Raw genomic sequence first — 21,350 nt, 5'->3', positions numbered from 1 at the left:
TACCTGAAAGATACGTTTTCAGTGTTCGTTTAAATGTGTATATTGTGCTGGAATCATTTATCATGGACAGTATTTTAGGGTGGTTGTTTAATAGCTGTGGCGATCTGATCAAGTATCCTTTGTTTGCCGTAGTTTGTGCGTACCCTGGACTGAGTGTAGTGGGTATGGCGAAATGAGTATATTGATGCATTGTTAATGTAATTTTCATGTACAAACTATGGGTGTGCTTTTATTTTGTAAAATATGTAAATTGCCAGTTTTTGAATGAGTGATTGTTCTACCGTAGGAAGAGAACACTTGATAAAATATGGGCTAGAGTGCTCCTTATATGAAATATTGGCAATTGACCGTACTGCTCTTTTCTGTAGAATGAGCAGCTTGGATATACAGGTCTGTGAGCACGTACCCGATACCAAACTGCAGTAAATTAAACGAGAGTGAACAAGAATAAAGTATAACTGTCGTTTCAACCAAACCGGAATGTTATCTTTGAGCCTATTTATAATGTTTATTGACAGAGAGATGTTGGGCCGGATCTGATCGATGCGATAAGATCAATTTAGGTTTTCTTGACAGTATACAGCGAAAAACTTGTGAACTTTTACATATTTATTTCACTATTTCTAAATCGTAGGTTCATTTCTCAATTAATACTTTTATTGTTTGCTAGAAATATCATATACTTCGTTTCCTCGGTGTTTAGCTCCAATTCATGACATGTGAAGCATGCACTTAACTCTAACATCCAATCATTCGCGAGTGATTCAAGTTCATCTATGTTGGCACCAGAAAAAAATACGTTTGTATCATCGGCGTAGAGCACAATGTCCGGTGTGTGAGGAATGTTGACTATATTATTTGTAGACGCAAAAGTTAAAAGTGATTATCCGAAAATTTCAATGGGAAAATGGAGCCCATTTTTGCCCGTTTTCGGTTTCTGCTGCCCATAGAGCTCCATGTATTCCAAAACTCCGTCGGCGGCCATTTTCCCATTGAAATTTTCAGGAAATCACATAATTTTTGGATAAAGTCTAGCGCTAGTTTCGGGCAGAGAATGAGCGCTCGGCGATGCCCAGTTTATTTTTGCGGAAATGAAAGCCTCAGTAAATATCTTTTGTGACACCCAGTATCCCCACTGGTCTTGGACAAGGCTTCCTGTTTCGAAGTCGTGAAGCACACGTTTTAGAGGTTCGTCGTTACCTGTTTCTGTAGCCGACTGCTTCCATGTGGAGTCGCAGACGACGGAAGAAACCGCACTTACAACGTGTACTTCTATGTCATCGTAGTCGTCGCCGTAACCAGTGTCGCCTCTGACCTTGGTCATGACAGCATGTCGGCCAGGAGGAGTTGCGTACCTGGAACAAATTTCATTTTAATGTCGTAACGCAGCAACCGTAGAAAGAAACCTTGGCGGCATGTCGCCATTCGCTTTTTGCAAGATAGCAATAAAAGGGCGATGATCTGTCTCGACGGAAACCTTCCGGCCGTACACAAAGTGATTAAATCCTTGATAGCGAAACGCGGTCGCCATTGTCGCATTTTCTATTTGCGAGCATGGCTGATGTGTTTTCGTGAGTGTTCATGGAGCTTATACAACCGGCCTTCACGTGTCGTTGTGCTACTGCAACAACGCCGCTCTGATGCCGTTTAGTGACGCACTACGTGAAACTTGTGTTGCTTTTGGGAATCGAATACTGCAACCAGCGGCTGCTTGCATAGGCTGCCAAACAGTTGCTTCCATTCCATCGCGTGACTGGCCGTCCATTCTAACGCAGTGCCTTACTTGATCAAACTTCTCAGAACTGTTGTTCTCTGAGCCAAGGACTGTAAAAACTTGGTGAAATAGTTGACGTCGCGTAGCAATCGTTGAACCGCTTGCTTGTCGTCCGACGCTGGCAGTTCCAACACTCATTTGATCAGCGATGGGACAGCCTGATGCCTTCTTTGCCTATTACATGTCATAGAAATGCAATCTCTTCGACGCCTATGACACAATTATCACGGTTGTAAGTCAATTCGGCTCGTTCGGTCGACGGAGCATGTAGCTCAGAAGTTCGAACACTATATAATAAGCGGGCAGGAAGATATAGAATCTGAGCTGGCATGAGCAATAACGTTTACGCGCCATGATGCGAACTCTGGTTTTCTTCAAATCCCCCTTCCGACAAAACGTATCCGCTGTCGCGGGAGCGAAAGTAGGTCGGCGAGTTTAATGACCGCTATTTGTACACACGTGTTCAAGAGGGAGTGAATTCCCTCACCATTAGGAACCGATCGCAAAAAATTGCTGACACGTGGAGCTCCGCAAGTTACAATACAAGCAACATGGTATATCGTGTTATTTGGTGTCTAGCAGACAGCAAGACAGTTGTATGTGCTCAGTTACCAATGCTGCGAAGTTACTGACTAAAAACGCACACAGCGTAGGGTTAATTTTATATGCTTGGTAAACCAATGAAAGCGTCATCCACTTCACAGTCATTAGCATAAAATGAGATAGCCTGCCAGTATTAGCCATTTATAGCCTATGTCGTAACAGTCTAGTACATGCCAAAACAAAAAAACCTACTGCATATTTAGGTCTTATTCGTAAAGGTTTGATTTCCAGCAATTGTCTAATCACGGAGAAAATTTGTGTTTTTTCTGGCAATTATTCTTTGCGAATAACTCTTTCTTTTGAAAGAAAAATGAAGCTGAAAATCAGGCACTCCGTGAATCAAAAACTCAGGTTTGCATAAAGGAACCGATTTGTATTAACATGTTTTACACCTGGAAACCTTTTCCAGGTTGTAGTGCTTGGCACTCCAGGAGAAGAAGAAGGTGAAGGAAAGGTTTACCTCCTCCGAGACGGCGCCTTCGACGGTGCGGACGTCGCGTTAATGGCGCATCCGTTCACGAAAAACATTTCAGATCCTGCTACCGGTGCTCTGGGTCAGGTAAACCTTTTAGAACTGATGCCGTTGGTCACTAGGCTCCAACAACTTTATTTGCGGTTTATAACTGTCATTCTGTTTGTTTTAGTTTATTTCCAGTTAAATTGGGAGGACGGACGATTTTCGAGTTCATTTATTGCTAAACATTGGAGGTTTATACAATTTTTTGGACTGCGATTTTTCTCAAACTAAGAGTTTAATCTTAATTTTGTTCTCATCTTTTTTTTTATATTCATAAACACAATAAATAAAGCACGGACACAAACATACCCTAAATTTATGAACGCCCACCTGATTCGAATGATATTTCTGCAGCTGCATATGGCACTGGCACCCTGGGCATTGACAATACTTAGTATTCTACGACAATTATTGCAGAGAAGTGTTACCTCAATAACGGTCGATTATTTAAAATATCTGGATGCTTAGCCGTAGTCATTGGGAAGCTTATCAGCTTTAGCTGCCCCCCCCCCCCTGCATTAGAATCTACGGATTCATAGCTCTCTCCGTTTTTTCATCACTACTCATCCTTCCTCTAAAAAACACAAATAGTATGGTCCAAACTGGAAACATAAAGAATGGTTTTTGCCGACTCAGTTGTGCCGAAACCTGTTTTTATTGACGAACCTGACGAGCTAATCTGTAAACCCCCACTTGTCAGTAGTACGACATTTAAAAGGAAACTGAGGTGGCTTCTCCTAAAGGACCACTAATCGTGTTGTCGTTTCAGTTTTATTTGTGAAACTCCGTCTTTTTCTTTTTTTGCTTTTTGTTTTCGGGTTGGGAACTCCAAATTATGAGTTTCTGAAGTGACGGAAATTTTACGGGCGAGTTTATTTCAGATATTTTTGTTTCGTTTATGAGAAAACACGAATTCATATTTATAATATATATTGATTTCTTTGCGAACCACGACCGGTTGTGCTTTGTTCCAGTAACCGCCCCTAATTTACAACAAAACATTTATGCTTTACCAAAATCAAAATGGTCGAACGAAGACAATATAATCAGAACAAATTTCGCGTCCGGTAAAGCGAGTTCCATAACAGACTTGAATAAGCACATTCTCAAGATATTAGGTGCTTCAGAGGCAACGTGGTGAGTTGGGACAGTTGGTATTGACATGTTGAAAAACAGCGCACAAAGAAGAGGAGAATGGGAGTGGAAGGAAACCGTTGATGTTTTATGCATTGTCCCGCCCCTTGTGCGCTCTTTTTCATGTGCTATTCATGTTGTGGAGCCTCTGAGTGTTACTCTCTACTGTGTACGGCTCTCGTATTAATTCGTAATAGCCAGCAGAGGAGTGTTGATGTGCCTACGTTAGTGTATCTTTATGAATTACCATAAAAGAGTGCGCAATTTGGCATTGAATCTGGCGTTTGTGGGATCATGAGATGTGCATCAATAACAGGGTGCTTAGTACTGCTTATAAAATACGCGCCAAAATTTCCATTCTGTTTAACTATTTGGTGCAATGTATGGTTCCAAGAAATCACGACGTTTATTGCCATTCGGCTCAACTATTACACATACAATTTGTCTTTCAACGGCATAATTTATTAACAAGTATCACTAAAACGAGCGGTTTCACATTCACTACATAATGCCATATTCGTGAGGCTTACGTAAATATTCAAAACATTTCCTACAATGTTTCGTTTTGTTCCACCCGATTAATTACATTCCAATATCCAAAAGATTTAATTTTTGCGAGAACCTCATTTTCGCGAATTTCGCAAATCCGCTACAATTCGCGAAAAATAGTTTCCGCGAATAATTACGGTAAATTGGTAAACACATTGGAATCTATATTGAGTACCTACTGGGTCCCAAAATTAGAACCCGCGAATTATTCCAAAACTTCAACTTTGACCTAAATCGCGAAATATTAAGCCTGCCAAAAACACGTCGTTTACATATATCTTTTTTGTTTCTTACTCCTCCTGAACTGTTTTACGAAAAAATTGCGATTTCTACTTGAACGATTAGTGATGGTGATTTCGACGTCCCTCATAATACAAGAATGAAAGTTAATGTGGTGATGTATTTTTCATATCCAAGTTAAATCGTTAGTAGAGGTATAACATGAATATGGTTGTGATAGCAGTGAACAACAGTAAATTATTATACCTGCAGCGTAAACAACGTGGTGTAATTTATATTACGCCCTCGTCTTCTTTTTTTTTTTTTATCGCGTTGAGTAAATATAGTTGCACACCGCGGCTCCCCTAGAGATTTCGTGAGGGAAATCACGATACAAAGAAGTACCACAGTGACATAGTAAGAATAAAAACAAATCAGAATAACGGAAAATTAATTCAGATGTTACTAGATATAGAACAAAGGCGCACACGTGATCCTGACGTTGCTACTTTATAATAACGACCGGCTGACTCGAATAACGACACCATTACATATCCATACCTAGCACGGAGGTAGAGAGCTCCGTCAAAATTTCAAGAAGGTACAATGCACAAACGCAGAATATCTCGCATAATCATCGATTATATTTCTTCGGTGTCTGTGCTTGCATGTAAAACGTAAAAAAAAATACTAAAACACAATACATAAAACTAGGGGTGTGCGAATAGTGATCTTTGAAACCGAATCGAAAACGAATCGAATAATTGTTGCCCCGATTCGAATACGAATAAGAATAGAATAATTTTTTAATAATTTTCGAATAGAAAGTAAACTGCTACTGAAGAAAAGTAGATTATAAAATTAGCTTATTGTTCCAAAATGTTTCTTAAAATCCCTGTAATACTGCGGCTAGACGATAGTGAATAGAGTTCTACGATACATAAATAAATAGAGAAAAAAGCTACTAAATCGTTAGAATGCTGAACATAATATCTAGTTTCACGCGGATGCTGAGCATAAAACCAGAATTCGTGGGATACAAAAAAAAGAGAAATCTTATACTTTATTAGGTTTGTTTTCAGTAGCTGTAGCCATATGTGAGTGAGGTGATACAGTGCACTAGAGATCTTATTTACGTAGATCAGAAAATGGGAAGGCTTGTTACGTCAGCTTAAAGTACTTACAGTTGTAATGTAGACAGTTCTAATTACAGTTGTAATGTAGACAGTTCTCATGCAAGAAAACAAACTTTTTCACCTGCTCTGGTGCAAGAGACTCTCGTGGGCTTTTCAGAGTGTTCGAGCACGTCAAGAACAGTCTCTCGCTTGCAACCTGGGTCGCGGCAATTGCCAGATATTGTCGCGCCGCACATGCAACGGCCATCTTGCGGCACGTATATATGGCATTCGCATCGGCGCTTTGTGGGATGCCTGAAATAGAATTTCGCTGCGCGACTCAATAAAGACTATTCGGAAATTATTCAAAAAGTATTCGAAACTTTCGAAAATTATTATTCAATTCGATGAACAAATCGAATAGCGTATATTCGATGCGTTATTCGAAAATTGCGAATATTCGTACACCTCTACATAAAACTTTTTTCGGTCCTTTGCCGCGTCTCGGAAAGGAATTCTGGGGTGCCAGAGGAGGTACTGCACACTCTGCCGCACACAGAGTACACACATTATCATGCGCCATTCGAAATTTATCAAATTCGCAAAAAATACACTGGCACCTGATGTCTCGGTGCGCCGGGAAACGCTCAACGCTAAGTTTATCGAGTAACTTGTTTGTGTTACATTTTAGCTTGCCACCCCGCACGATGTACAAGCACCGCAGTCGCTGCAAAACGTCGCCAATAACGACGATTCCCGCACAAACGCTTTTGAAAATAACAGACCTTGCGATGTCGTAAACAAAATACACGCGAAGCGGCTGCCTCGGTTTTAGTGTTGCTTTATCGTAAACATGTAGTTGGACAATAAGGTCATGGTCTCTAGGCCGCCAATATAACTGGAGACGCTTGGTGAAGGACGTCAAATGATCCAACTTGACGCATCGCTCATGAATGATGAAAACTCGTGAGAATGCGATAAAGTTTTGACGTGCAAAAGTTTTCCAGGAGTGTTTTTTTAATTGAATGATTAAAATATACAGCACCCAGTTTCAGACAAAAAAGAGTGTGCGTATGTTGCGTACGTAGCGTCATTTATAATGTCGAGAAAAGAAGCATATAAAAAGCCAGAAACAAAGGGCGCTGTTTATTTATTAATTTATAAGGCGAATTCCTCTCAGTAGAAATCGACGAGTTAAATTTAACTTTTGCCCAGACTAATGTTGTTGTTGTTCTAGTTGCTGTTTTAAACACGGCGCAAATTTAGCTGTGGTAGGCGATTAAAATTGATCGAGTCAAAAATCGCTCAAGAGCTTGTTTTCTCGTAAAAACTTCTCAAAGCTTCTCGTGACGTACGACGGCAAACCCGCCCATGCGGGGGGTGCCCCTTGGGATGGAATCAATGCCTTGGACGCCGCCATGGGAGCCTACGTCAACCTATCTATGTTGAGACAGCAGATGAAACCCGATTATAGGGCTACAGGTAAGACACCCCTTCTGAGCCTAGCTTCGTGCAGAGCGTTGCAATAGTTTTGGACATTCCCAATTACTCGCTTATATCCTCGTTTTTGATTAAGGTATTGGCGGTTTTTTTGTTCAGCTTGTACCGAGAGAAGATACTTAAAAAATATAAGTTGACATCAAGTATATTGTATCATTGTTTCAGTACCAGCATCCTAGTCAATTAGCGTAGTACTGGAAACGGATTCACAAAATTCGCAGATATGTTAGAACGTTTCTTGTCCTATATCTACGCATCTTTATACAGATTTTTATACGAAGCTTGATGCTCACTATACTTCTCATACTTGTCCTTGATCGTGGCAAATGCGTAAATCTGAAATGTCATCTTCCCTCCCACGAGAGCGTTCAAATTGCTGTTCCCTTGCTTGGACGAATAGGAAGTTCACTAACGCTTTATTATGTTTTCATACGTAGTCGTTGGCAATGTCGGCTTTTGTTCAAGGATTAAAATAAAAGATTAAAAAAATCACCTTTCTAAGCCTAATTTCTAACATGGGAACTATCAAAGTTCTACTAAACTTGCCAAAAAAAGTTTTGTTTACGATTTAAATTAATTTAATTCCATACGATACTTCAGACATGCAAGAAATAAACGTACTCAAGTAAGCTATCTACAAAACTCATCACGTAGACCCCGGGATTACGTAAACAAAACAGTGGACAACACGGCGAGAAATCTCTAAAAAGTTATAATTATAATGCAATTAAATGCAAAGGTGCAAGCGAGCTGGACAAGAATGACGAAAATAATCCCTGGAGAAGGGGAACAAGGGGGACAAAGGACAAACACAAATCTCCAAACACAGCTACGTGACTGGTGAGCGACCGAAAAAATCCGCCTGGTCCGGCTATTGAACCCGGGACCTCTCCATTACAGGTGGAGCGCTCTACCAACTGAGCTAATCGGGGGTTAGACGTCAGTAGAGCAAACGGGTTTTATCAGCTACCACCAGTCTGGTGGCAGCTGATAAAACCCGTTTGCTCTACTGAGTCCATTACACTCGTCTAGGAGAGAGCTCAGCCAATTATACTTCAGAAATAATATTTTTTTATAACACAAATGGGTTGTTTTACGGTGGTTCTATACAGACTGCTTCAAAATCCGATACCATTACAGCGTTTCTTTAATGAAGACGATCCTCCGCTGATTAAAAATAGACAACACCCATTCCCTAATTCAGCGGTTGGTCGTAGCTGGTCGAAACATATTTTCGAAACCTGGCGTGAACGCTAGCCTGATCTCTGGGGACCCGGTCAAAGTTTCACGAAACCGCAGCACCGGAGAAAAGCGGCAGAGCACGCATCGAAAGTCGTATCGAAAGAAGCACCGAAAGCAGACGCCGGTACGGAATCCGGTTTCGATGCGAGTTGCGCTTTTTTCCCGCGGTGCTGCGCTTTCGTAGAACCTTCGCCGGGTCCTCAAAGATGAGGCTACCGTTCATGCCGGGTTTCAAGACTCTGCTTCCTCGAACAACTTCAATCAAGCACGAAATATCACCTACGCTACAGTGTACTAGATCTACGGTGCAGCCTGCCGCCATTACGCTGTCCGCCATATTACTATGATGGCTAGAGACAACGTTACTAAAAAACACAGTTAAGAAACTCGCCGTCGAAACCTGGGAAGCTGGCGTCCACCGAGACCGAGATAAATGCGACAACAGCGCCACTCTTTATCATTTGTCTGTACTGTGGTAACCTTGAGCTCTTAGAAAACCTGTTTTTGCGTAAAAAAAAAACGGAAAAGACTCTTTTTCTATGAAATTTGTTAAAGTTTAATACAAAATGAAGTGCGCGTGATGTTTTTAAAAGTTTTAGTTTGTAAGATTTTGCGGCACAATTAATATTGTTTTTATACACCCATGCCTCAGCCGTGCTTTCAGGTAGCGCGTTCCGACCTAGGTGCATTGTAACTTCAGTAGTATGACGCGGCGTGTCCGCTGGGGAGACGGGGTTGGCACCTCTGTAACCTCTTCCGCTGTATCTGTTTCGGCGCCAAAATGGCCGATTGAAGCCAAAATAGACGCCACGTGCAGTTCCTCGAGTGGCCGCTGCGGGAAAAAAGGCGGCGTCGTTTTCGCCATTAGCTCGGTGCTCGAGGACAGATCGGGGACACTTCTTCAGAGGAGTCTGTGTGGCAGTTTCCCAACTGAGTGTTTTAGTAACGTTGGCTAGAGATGATATAACTGTACCAGAAAGATGGCCGACCGTGGCCGCATTCCCGTAGATAGGCGGAGCTAGTCAAACGCGATCCAGCAAGCAGACATAGAGATCAGTGGTGCAGCGTACCAGCGAAAGAAAGCAGACGACACGCAGACGAAATCCGTAGGCAGCAAAAGCGCCGCCGTTGTGCAGACGCGTTATTTTACTTAAAGGGGTTATGACACGCCAAAAATAAAATATTACATAACTATAGTGCTAGGACCCATTGTATGTTCCTATAATCCTGCTCAATTTGTTTTGAAAAAGGAGCGATAATGTCGTGGATAAATCGATTTATATGCGGGCCCGTCGGAGGGGCAGATCCGGGCGGACCTGGAGGCTGATGACGTAGCCAGCCTCCTGCGCGGTGTCTACTTGCACGCACTCACAGACTCGGCTCTCTTGGCATATCAACTCTCAGCTTCCCCGTTTACCTTCCACGTTTTCAGCATCCGGTCTGTGACAATTACGTCTACGACATCGATCGCCTTGTCGAAGTGTTCGACATTGATCGCAGCAGCGATGAGAGTGATTGCTATCAAGAATGTTGGAAGCTGTTCATTTTGACTGCGACCCGCTGGCGACGAGCTCCAGCGACGTCGAGTTCGCCGTGGTCACCGTCGTCCGGGAATATCTCGCAGGCGCATGCAGGGTGGAAGGTAAACCGGCCGGGGGGCGAGAGCGAGAATAGCTTTCAGTTTACCTAGCTGTTTGAGCGTTTTGTCACCGCGACGAGAAGAGCTTGGGCGATCATGGGGGCGCCTTGAATGAGAGAGTGTTCATGGTCACATGGTTTATGGACACCATGGTGTGACTAACTTGAGCAGTGTTGCCTGGTCGCCAGATGAAAATTGTAAAAATTCGTAAATTGAATATTGCAATTATCAGAGCTCTAAATATTGCGTAACTTGGTGTATATACTAAGTAGCCTATGAGCATTCCATTTCAAGAATAATCTATCCGTTTAATTTTCGTGTCATAACCCCTTTAAAGTTGTGCTTTTATTGTCCGCATTTATTTGTAACCGAAGGTATATTTCAAAAGGATCATGTTCATTTTAATAAACCACGGTGGTCGCGAGCCGTTTCGACAAGCTGATAGCGCCATCTATCAGTACGAATGCCAAACACACCCGCTACTTATTTTTTACAGAAAGAGAGCCACGCTTTGTAACTTTACAAGAAAAAACCGACCTGTGAAATACACCTTTGACGAAAAGTTTAGATTTCTACGTGCAGGCTCTGATTTTCACGGTTCATTCTACAGGGTGATTCAAGGAGACGCCAGGTTCTTTAAATCGACCGCAAAATTCGGTTTCTTAAAGGGCCCCTGAAAAGAAAACAAAAAGTTTTTAAAACAGTCTGGTTGGGACACGCGTGTCAAAAAATAAATTTTACGCGAAAAAAAAAAATTTTTAGAGCAATATTGACGGCGAGAGATTTACGCGACGATTATGTACTGTGTGTACGACCACGGTGACCACGGTACGTGCACGATACGACGCGGTACGTCGTGCGACCGGCAGACACAGCGGCCAGGGGCTGTGTTCCGAATCTCCAAATGGATCCGAGTCTCCGAGTTTCTCCGGCGGATCGTATCACGTGACCGCACAGATTGAAAAACGCTTTACGCGGGTAGGTTTTAGAACGCCAAGGGTACAAAACCCTTACCCTGGGGCAGTCTTGTACACGTTACTAAAATAAAGTGATCGATTACAATTACTATTACTCTTGGCTAAAAAGTATTCGATTAGATTACTTGATTACTCGACAGCAAAAGTAATTGGACATTACTTAAAGAAGTAATCGTTACTTTTCCGATTACTTTATTCTGTGAAGATACATCTTTAGCGCTCATAACAATGAACTACTTCCAACCTATACTTCACATTTGCACAAGTAGTGAAGAAGAAAAACTGGCTCCCTCTTCGTGGTCGTTGCACCTTCACAATGCGGACACAAGCATAAAATTCGTTTGAAGACGTTTAATGATTTGGGCGTTCGCCAGTGTGTGTGTGTGTGTTGGGGGGGGGGGGGGAGCGGAGGGGGTTCTAGATCTTGTTAAGCTTGAGCGAGGGTTGTCGTTCAAAGTTCGCGTCGCTCATTTTATTATTCACATGTGGATGAGCTCGTATGTTACACAAAAGAGCAGCAGCTCCAGGATTTGAAACGGATCATGTGTAGTATTAGCGGAAGAGATCGCTCCGACCACTTCTCAGCTCGAAACATTGCTTGTCACAAAGACCACGTAGGGGAAATATTTCAACTGCCTTTGTTATATTTTGCATCTGCTTTAGGCATTCTTCGGTTCTGGTTCTCCTACGCGCTGCGAGTAGGTACCCTAAGCAGGATTTTTTTTATTTTTTGTTTTTGTGTGTGTGTGCGTGAGGGGGCTAGTTTGAACGAAGGACTCACAAAGCCACATTCTGCTCCCTCAAACTTCGCCCTGAATGGCCTTTGTCACGCACTGGGGCTTCCTTGGGGCTTCCCACTCCCAGTCCCAGCTCGAAAAAAACAACAAAAAAAAAAACGGACATTCTACAGAAACTGTACATAGAAAGAGATTGACCTCGTTTCTTACAGCTCTTGTACAAATCTTTCTTTTTTCCGTTCGGAAAAAAAAGCAAATTTTATTTTTGTCATTTCATAAAAAAAATGAAAGCCGCTTACAACTCCCTGTAACGCCGAATTAGAGCGCAGCTCTTGAGGAGGAGGAGGAGGGAAGGGCACTGGGGGGGGGGGGTTAAACTAACCAGGGAGGGGGTCATGGACCTTGGGGGTCACGTGACCCCCAATGTCGATGATGTCATCACTGACGTCACTGATGACGTCATCAGTGACGATGGCGATGCGGGTACCGATGACGTCATTAGTGACGTCACTGATGACTTCACCAGTGATGATGACGATGACGATGCGAATGTCGGTGACGTCATCAGTGACGTCGCTGATGACGTCATCAGTGATGATGACGATGACGATGCGGATGCCGGTCACGACATCAGTGACGTCACTGATGACGTCATCAGTGATGATGACGATGACGATGCGGATGTCGATGACGTCATCAGTGATGATGACGATGACGATGCGGATGCCGGTGACGTCATCAGTGATGATGACGATGACGATGTGGATGCCGGTGACGTCATCAGTGATGATGACGATGACGATGTGGATGCCGGTGACGTCATCAGTGATGATGACGATGACGATGTGGATGCCGGTGACGTCATCAGTGATGATGACGATGACGATGCGGATGCCGGTGACGTCATCAGTGATGATGACGATGACGATGTGGATGCCGGTGACGTCATCAGTGATGATGACGATGACAATGTGGATGCCGGTGACGTCATCAGTGATGATGACGATGACGATGTGGATGCCGGTGACGTCATCAGTGATGATGACGATGACGATGTGGATGCTGGTGACGTCATCAGTGATGATGACGATGACGATGCAGATGCCGGTGACGTCATCAGTGATGATGCCGATGACGATGTGGATGCCGGTGACGTCATCAGTGACGATGACGTCATCGGGGGGTCACGCGACATCGGCGGGGGTCACGTGACCTCGGGGGGTCACGTGACCTCAGGGGAGTCACGTGACTTCGGGGGGTCACGTGACCTCGGGGGGGGGGTCACGTGACCCCCCACAAGGTCACGTGACCCCGGTGGGGGACCCGCGCTGTGCATTATGGGACATTTCCCATGATGCACCGCGCGGTTACGCCGACGGCGACGGCGACGGCGACGGCGACGCCGCTCAAGCCGGGAACGGACCCCTAAGAGCTGCGCTCTAAAAAAAAAAATGCGTGTGCCCGGGGGGGGGGGGGGAGGGGGAGGGGGGGGGAGGGGTCCCGTGGACAAATTGTAACGGTTACAAGTAATTTTATTACTTCAAAAAGTAATCAGATTACTCCTGTGATTACTTCCTAATAAAAGTAATAAACTGATTACAAAATTACTCCAAAAAGTAATCGATTACAAGTAATTTGATTACTTGTAATGCGTACGGTACAAGTCTGCCCTGGGGTAAAATCGAGTAACTTTTGGAACACGGCCAGGAAGTAGCAATGGCTCTCGTTCGGGCGCAGCCAAGCCAGGAAAGCAGCCAAGCCGATCTACTACGAAGAGGCGGGGACTACTTCTCCTCCACGCGCCCGAAATGCCGAGAGAGAGAAAGGTGGAAAGGAGGTGACTATCGACTAAATTGCGTCTGGCGCAGTCAATATTGCTCTAAAAAAAATTTTTTTTTTCGCGAAAAATTTATTTTTCGACACGCGTGTCTCAACCAGACTGTTTTTAAAAAAACTTTTTTTTTTCTTTTTAGGGGCCATTTAACCTATCACCAACGTTACTAAAACACTCAGTTGGGAAACTCGCCGTCGAAACCTGGGCCGCTGGCGTTCACCGAGACCGAGATAAATGCGACAACAGCGCCACTCTTTATCATTTGTCTGTACTGTGGTCCCCTTGAGCTTTTTGAAAGCCTGTTTTTGCGTAAAAACAAACGGAAAAGACTCTTTTTGTATGAAATTTATTGGAGTTTAGTACGAAAAGAGGGGCGCGTTATGTTTTTAAAATATTTAGTTTGAAGGGTTTTGCTGCACAATTAATATTGTTTTTATACACCCATGCCTCAGCGGGGCTTTCGGGTAGCGCGTCCCGACCTAGGTGCATTTTAACTTCGGTAGTTCAACGCGGCGCGTCCGCCGGGGAGACGGGTTTGGCACCCCCTGTAACCTCTTCGGCTGTATCTGTTCTTAAAGCCAAAATAGAAGTCACGTGTAGTCCCTCGAGTGGCCGCTGCGGGAGAAATGGTGGCGTTGTTTTCGTCATTAGCTCGGTGCTTGGAGACAGGTTGGGGCCACGTTTTCAAAGCTGTCTCTTTGGGAGTTTCCTAACTGAGTGTTTTAGTAACGTTGCCTATCACGCTACGACTTTGTGCAGCGTTGCCCAGAGATGGTGGATATTTGTTTTGTAAAACTTGCAAAGAGCGAACTTACCTGAGGAAAAAGTAAAGAAAGAAAAAGGCTTAGCTCCTAAGTAAACGCAGCGAAGCCATAGGTCTTCAAACAACACGGCGCCGTTTCGCACGGGAGACAACAGATGGCGCAAGCGGTCGCGACGCCAACTGCCGCCAACGAGACCCGGCATTTTTAGCAGACAAAGAACTGCACTTGCTTGTTGTTACTGCGCCTGTTTTTGTTTCTGCGACTGTCGCCGCCTGCGAAACGCGCGCCGCTTTTGAGTCGAAAAGATTGTCTGCTAAAAACGCCGACTGTCGGAGCCGTATGCTCGTTCGTTGGTGGCGTTCGTTGCACACAGAGAAGCGTTACACGCACGCTAAAGCAACGTAAGTCATGTGAAGCCCATATCAGCCGCAGCATAAACATCCCCAGCATATAGAATGTGTTAAATTTAAGTCCGAAAGATTCTCTAAAAAAAGGGGGTCGAGAGATAGACGAGTGCCGTCTTCACCATGCATTCGTCATGCAATGCTGACATTGGATGAGCAGATAATTATCGCGCTCAGTTGACTAATTAGCGAAACGTTGCTCATTAACTTTTAATAATGATTGATTTAGGGGTCATGTTGGAACCTCAGTATTGGCAGCAGTTTCTATCAGATGCCGGACCAATTAAAAAAAAATTCCGAAGAGGTAATGTTTTTTTTAGATATTTATCGATAAATTTTCGCTTTTTGTTTCCCCCTATTTAAAAATATGCGCTGATAAAAAGCGCATTGTGCTCTTCCCGCACGGAGGTTAGGAAGAGTGACATACACGTTTAGGTCAGGTGGTCACTTGTGTCGTCATCGCACCAACCAAGTACATGATGCAGAGACAGTGACGACATGATTGAAACGACTTCATTCCTCCAAGCCTCAGTCTGAGCAGGGCTTGCGACGCTCATTTCGAGCGCAGTTTTTGAAGAGGGCGACAAAACTAGAAAATCAATGGAATATCTCAAAAACCATTACATTTTAGCCATTTTTTTAATTCATCTGGCCCATAACAGTAATTACCGTCAGTACTGTGACGGCAACAGGACCCCTAAAACCAATATATGAAAAGCTAATGAAAAAATCTAGTATAATTCCCCAACTTAGAAAGACGATTATCCCCTCACCTCATGCCTGCCGATCCTCGTAAATGCGCGTTGAAAACGGCACTCGTCTATCTCTCAACCCCTTGTTTTAGAAATCATGTTCGATTTGAAATAAAACACCCTGCATCAGGCATGCATAGTCTTAATGATTCATACGCAGTCATAACAAGGCACAATTGATCCCAACCCGGGAGATTCACCAAGGGGTCCAACAGGAAACTAACGGCGTACCATGCCACGTGCTTTCTCTGCGCTACAAGCAGGAGGCAAAAGAGAGCACATCAGCTGGACTAAACAGAGAGTTGTAGGGAACCGTGTTTGCACATCCGATACAATACGATGGGTACTTCGTTGAGAACTACACATATGCGAGTTTTCTGCGGTTGCGCATGCGCAGTTCCTACCGGAGTGTCCAGCGAACCGTATCGGATTTACAAAAACGGTTCCTTAAAACTTTCTAGTCTGACTGGCCGCCGACGGTCGCCTGCGCTAAACGCGAATCTTAAGACGCGTCTACCGCGTCTACCGCTGAACCGAGTATGCTCTACGTAGTATATTTGTCCATAGTTCAGCATTCTTTGTTCAGCTTTAAGCAGGCAGGCGACCATCGGCGGAGAGTCATGCTTAGTCCTGCATACTTAGAACGCCAGCGATCGTCGGCGGCGAGTTATACCCAGTCCTGCATGATTTTTTCATGGGCGACATTCGGCGCTAGTCCTACCTTGTCCAGTATGCTCGCCTCTCAGGGAAAATTAGGTCAGCGCAGCTGGGCCCCGAATGATGAAGCTTAGCTTCCTACATGAACTTACGACGTCACTGGTTGGATCATAACGTACGAAACGATACCGCATCGGGCGTGTGACGTAGCAACTTCAGACAGCAGTAAAGAAATAGCCTAAGGGATACCGACATACCTCCTCCCCTCGCGATTATTTCTCGCCGACTAAAAGCACTCAGTATTTAAGACTATCCGCACCCACAAGAGCAGAACCCACGAAAAACGTCTAATTAATGCATGCTCCGGAAACACTTCACTTCCGAATAAATTGAGACATGGCTCGATAGTTATTATAAATACTGAAAACACATCAGTGGGTCGGGTGTTCGGCACATCCGAAACCACACAAAGCTTTCCATAACCAAGCGTAGCTAATTATGACGCACTTATATTGCCCTTACGACATGTTCTGTGCTCTCCGGGTTTTTCGTATAATCGATGCAACTTTATATTTAGTGTATTCTAAGTGTTCTGGAACGAAGACCGATTGGTCATTCCTGGCCAGCGTAATTAACTCTGAGTGATCGATTGATTGTTGAATAATAAATATGTATCTCAACTTGTTTAAGGATTGTCAAGGAAGGTGGAACAGCCGCCAATGTTATACCCGAACACACGGAGATGGAGTTCACCCTTAGAGCCCAGGATACGAAAAACCTTCTCGTATTGAAGGAAAAGCTGGAGACGTGTTACAAAGCTGCTGCAACAGCTACCGGTTGCTGTGTTGAAATCAAAGATGGAGGCCCCTTGCTAGAGAACCTCATTAGCAGCATGCCCATGAGCAAAGTCTTCGAAGCATTTGCGAGAGCAGTCGGTAAGTTGATAAATGTAAATTATCTAGTTGATATTTTAGAGCGCAGCTCTTAGGCGCCCGTTTCCGGCTTGAGCGGCCTCGCCGTCGGCGTCAGCGTCGGCGTCGGCGTCACCCTCCGCGTAACCGCGCGTTGCATGCAAAGCTTGCATGCAACGCGTTGCATAAAAACGGTGTAACCGCGCGTTTCATGCGCGTTGCACGTAACCCGCGCGCTGCATGAAACGCGCATGCCAAGGTTGCATGCAACGCGTTGCATGCAAGCGGCCTAACCGTGCGCTGCATTATGGGTAGTTTCCCATAATGACATCACGAAGGTTACCCTCCTGAGGGTTACCCTCACGGGGGTTACACGGGTTACCCTCACCAGGGTTACGAGGGTTACCGTCACGAGGATCACGAGGGTTGCCCTCACGAACATCACGAGTGTTACCCTCACGAGGGTTGCGAGGGTTAGTTACCCACAAAAGGGTTACCCCCCCACCCGTGCATTACTCTCACGAGGGTCTGGAGGGTTATGAGGGTTACCCTCACGTAACCCCCGCCTGAGGTCACGTGACCTCATGGAGTCAGCTACCACTCAGTACCCTTCCATCCTCCTCCTTAAGAGCTGCACTCTAATCCGGCATTACAGGGAGTTGTAAACAGCTTTTATTTTTGGCATGTTCATCATTATCATGCTATGGCTAAAACATGAACAAGAAGGGAGCAGCGTACAGAAGAGGCCTCGTCTATGCTATTTCTAAATCGAATGAGAGCCGCATTTTTGAATATTGTTTACGAAGCAGTGTCTCTTCAAGAATAGAATATGTACTAAATTAAAAAATCATATTAATTACGGTTTCGAATATCAAACAGCGTCGTAGCTAAATGAAATAAACAAGGACTTTTGCATTTAAGGTTTACTCGTTTGTTCAAAACATACCTTGGAAGGAACACTGAAGCTGTAGATGCAGGTGAGTTATACAGCCAGGATAAATAATATGAGAGTCAATAGTCTTTATAAGTCGGACAACAAGCACAATTTTTTTCGCTAACTTTTTAGTAGATTATACATAAGGTTTCAATCAGAAACCTGGTGAGTGTCATCGAAAACCAAATAATCAGTGAACTTCAGAAAGCCTTAAGTCACGTGGGAAGTGCAGTGGTCCACTCAAGCTGCCACTCGTGCGACAGACACAACGCTGGCGGTACAAAAACTTGTCCGCGATTTTTTTTCCTCATCTTCCGCATTTCTGCACCTCTAGCCTTGTTTTTGGTTGTCGTAAAATTGTTAATTTTAGTGCAGTACCGAACTTCCCCGAACTCAAAGTATTTCTAAAATTTACCGATTTATTTTTTTATTTGTGTAAATTGTCAGCAAGAGTCTAATGGGAACCACATATCTGTTATTACTCATGAAAAAGGTCATTACCAAGTCCTAGGTTATTACTGAGGTTATAGTGACAATGAGCCTCCTATATTATGCCCCCTTGGCCGTAGGAAAATGATCTAGCATTTTATTTTAGATAATATTGAAAATATTTGTAAATCTTGCTTGTGGCGATAAGCTTCCACCAACAATTTCAAGCGAAATATTTGCTTCGAAGTTCCCTCTTAACCACAGAATGCATTTGCATTTTTCTACATTAATGCCTCAAAATGCAAATACAGAAACACACGAATTTTACCTGACTCTAAAAGTCACGTATGGTCAATAAAATACAAATTGATAGAGAGCTTTGCCTCAAAAATTTTATATTGCGTTTAATTCAGCATTTTAAGAACTATTTCTGAAAGTTCTTTAACTGACATTAAACATTCGTCTTGGCGGTGGAAAAACCTATATTTTTTTTTCTCCTTTGAACTTAGCGGAAACACTAAATTGCTGTATAGCTGAAGCGACATCAGGTCACGTGAGGCGAATTGCGGTGCTAATTTTAGCGGCGAATCGGGCATACTGACGAACAGAAAGACGGACGGGCAACTGTTTTGAATAAAGGGATTCTGTTAAAAACATAGCGTGCTTAAAATATTGCTTTTAATAATTTTCCATTTCCAGAAACAACATTTACAGCCGGAAGCATACTAATTTACATGCCAAAACACCGTATCTTAGAAAGCTGCATGCATGTGAAGCACACGTGACCTTCCCCAATTCTTATCAGGCTTCCCCTCTGAAGGCGGGGTAAATGAGAACACTGGATCATCAACTGACGCCGGAAATGTGTCCCACGTCCTCCCGACGCTCCACCCGTATTTCGAACTAAAGTTTACGGGTTTCAATCACACCGCAGAGTTCGCTAAAGCTACAAATACACCAGAGTCATTCGGTTTAACCTTGAAGACGGCCAAGGCGCTCGCTCTGACGGCTCTGGAAGTGTTGCGGGATCCTGAGTTCCTGAAGGAAATCAAAAAACAATTTGAGATCGACACAGCCGACGACATGATCAAGGCAAGATCTAGGCTGTAAAGGTCAGTCTTCGACAATAAAGTTCACCTTAGCCCTCGAGTGCAATGCGCAGATCTCACTTTGTTAAGGCGAATTTATGCAAATATTGAACTAATTGACCCATTCAAAATTGGTCAATGAGCGCGTTTTCTGTTTAGTCAAGGAGTCGAATGTTTGTTAAAGTGACTGAAGTTGCAATATTTACTATAAAATTAACAACTGCATGTACATTAGTGATGACGAAAGGGCTAGTCGGTCATTCATATTAGCGGAAAACAAACAGCGCAAGGACAAGGACAGAGTAGAAGACGGTAGACACACAGCGCTGTGTGTGTCTACCGCCTATCTACTCTGTCCTTGTCCTTGCGCTGTTCGTTTTCTGCATTGACATCTCCAGAATCTAGGGCATAAACAATGGAAAGCAATATTTTCAATGGGCCGACTTTTATCTTTAACGTGAAGGGATAATTTTTATCTATGAAAGAAAAACTGGACTTGACCAGAAGGCTCTCACTGTTTCAAGCATCTAAAATACCTGGGCTGCTGTAGCGACCCAATCAAACAGAGCACATAACATTTGGGTGGAGCGAACATTTTGCGAGGAGGCAATTTTTGTTGCACATTTAGGGGACGGCAAGTGATTGAACAGCTTTGTCCTGGCGGAAGACCTATAAATATAATGTTTAAATTTATTGCTAAAAATAGTCTATTTTCGACCCTTTTCCCGGTTCGTCCGTGCTTCCTACCAGAGCTCCTATTGCTTTTGCCTTCTCTGGGACTGATAGTAATGTGAACGAAATTAATGCTGTTGTTAATCCTTTAGTCCAAGTCAGTGAATGGCTGATAGCTACCGGCAGATGATGAAGTGTGGTTCACACTCTGCCTTTCATTGTGCTTGAGCGTTTTGAGCCCTCTTACGCCTGCCTACCACAGAAGAACACACTGGTACACTGCTGCCTTTTATGAGCTTCTATCGCCTACACATCTTAATATTTTTTACCCCACTTTCTTTTATCGAGGGCTTGCAATTTTTTAACATTGTTATGATAGGCAGTTTATCATTGATAGGGCGGGGATTCAACCGCATATATAAAGCAAACCCTTCCATCTAGTTATACACAGTTCAAGTTGCCCTTCGATTTAGTTATACACAGTTCAAGTTCTACCCTATAGATGGCGCCAGTGTGCTAGTGTCTACTCTCACTGCAAGCACTTAAAAGAGAAATCAGCATTCTCGGACAGCCATACGCCAATTTTTGAGCCAGACTACACTAATTATTGTGGTGTCTGTCACTTCGTGAGCGACGTACGTGTCTATGTCGCTTTATTCTATGGTGTCCCTAGGCTCCAGGAATAATTTTAGATTTAGGAACACCAGATGCAATAATGATTAAAGTGCACTGTGGGGAAGAAGCTGAACCAGTACGGGCAGAGTAATAAAAGATATTAAAAATACAAATACGAAATACTTCAAAATGTTGCATTCAATTTGAAAAAAAAATTCACCTTTTAGAAAACTAGTTAAATATAATATACATATACAACGAGAGTATTTGATAATCTTCAAATA

At 43.6% G+C, this 21,350-nt stretch overlaps 1 protein-coding gene across 1 annotated transcript in view; it reads left to right on the top strand.

The window, feature by feature from the left end:
* Window positions 1–21,350, top strand: part of LOC120843476 (peptidase M20 domain-containing protein 2-like) — a 198,070-nt gene that overhangs the window by 68,285 nt on the left and 108,435 nt on the right. Inside the window, exon 5 of the mRNA XM_040214866.1 lies at window positions 2,787–2,936. Coding sequence (XP_040070800.1) covers window positions 2,787–2,936 — 150 coding nt within the window. The remainder of the gene's footprint in view (window positions 1–2,786; window positions 2,937–21,350) is intronic.

Source organism: Ixodes scapularis, unplaced genomic scaffold (genome assembly GCF_016920785.2).
Source record: "Ixodes scapularis isolate PalLabHiFi unplaced genomic scaffold, ASM1692078v2 PGA_scaffold3__209_contigs__length_174095766, whole genome shotgun sequence".
Classification (NCBI taxonomy): domain Eukaryota; kingdom Metazoa; phylum Arthropoda; class Arachnida; order Ixodida; family Ixodidae; genus Ixodes; species Ixodes scapularis.
This window is presented reverse-complemented; position numbering and strand designations above follow the sequence as displayed.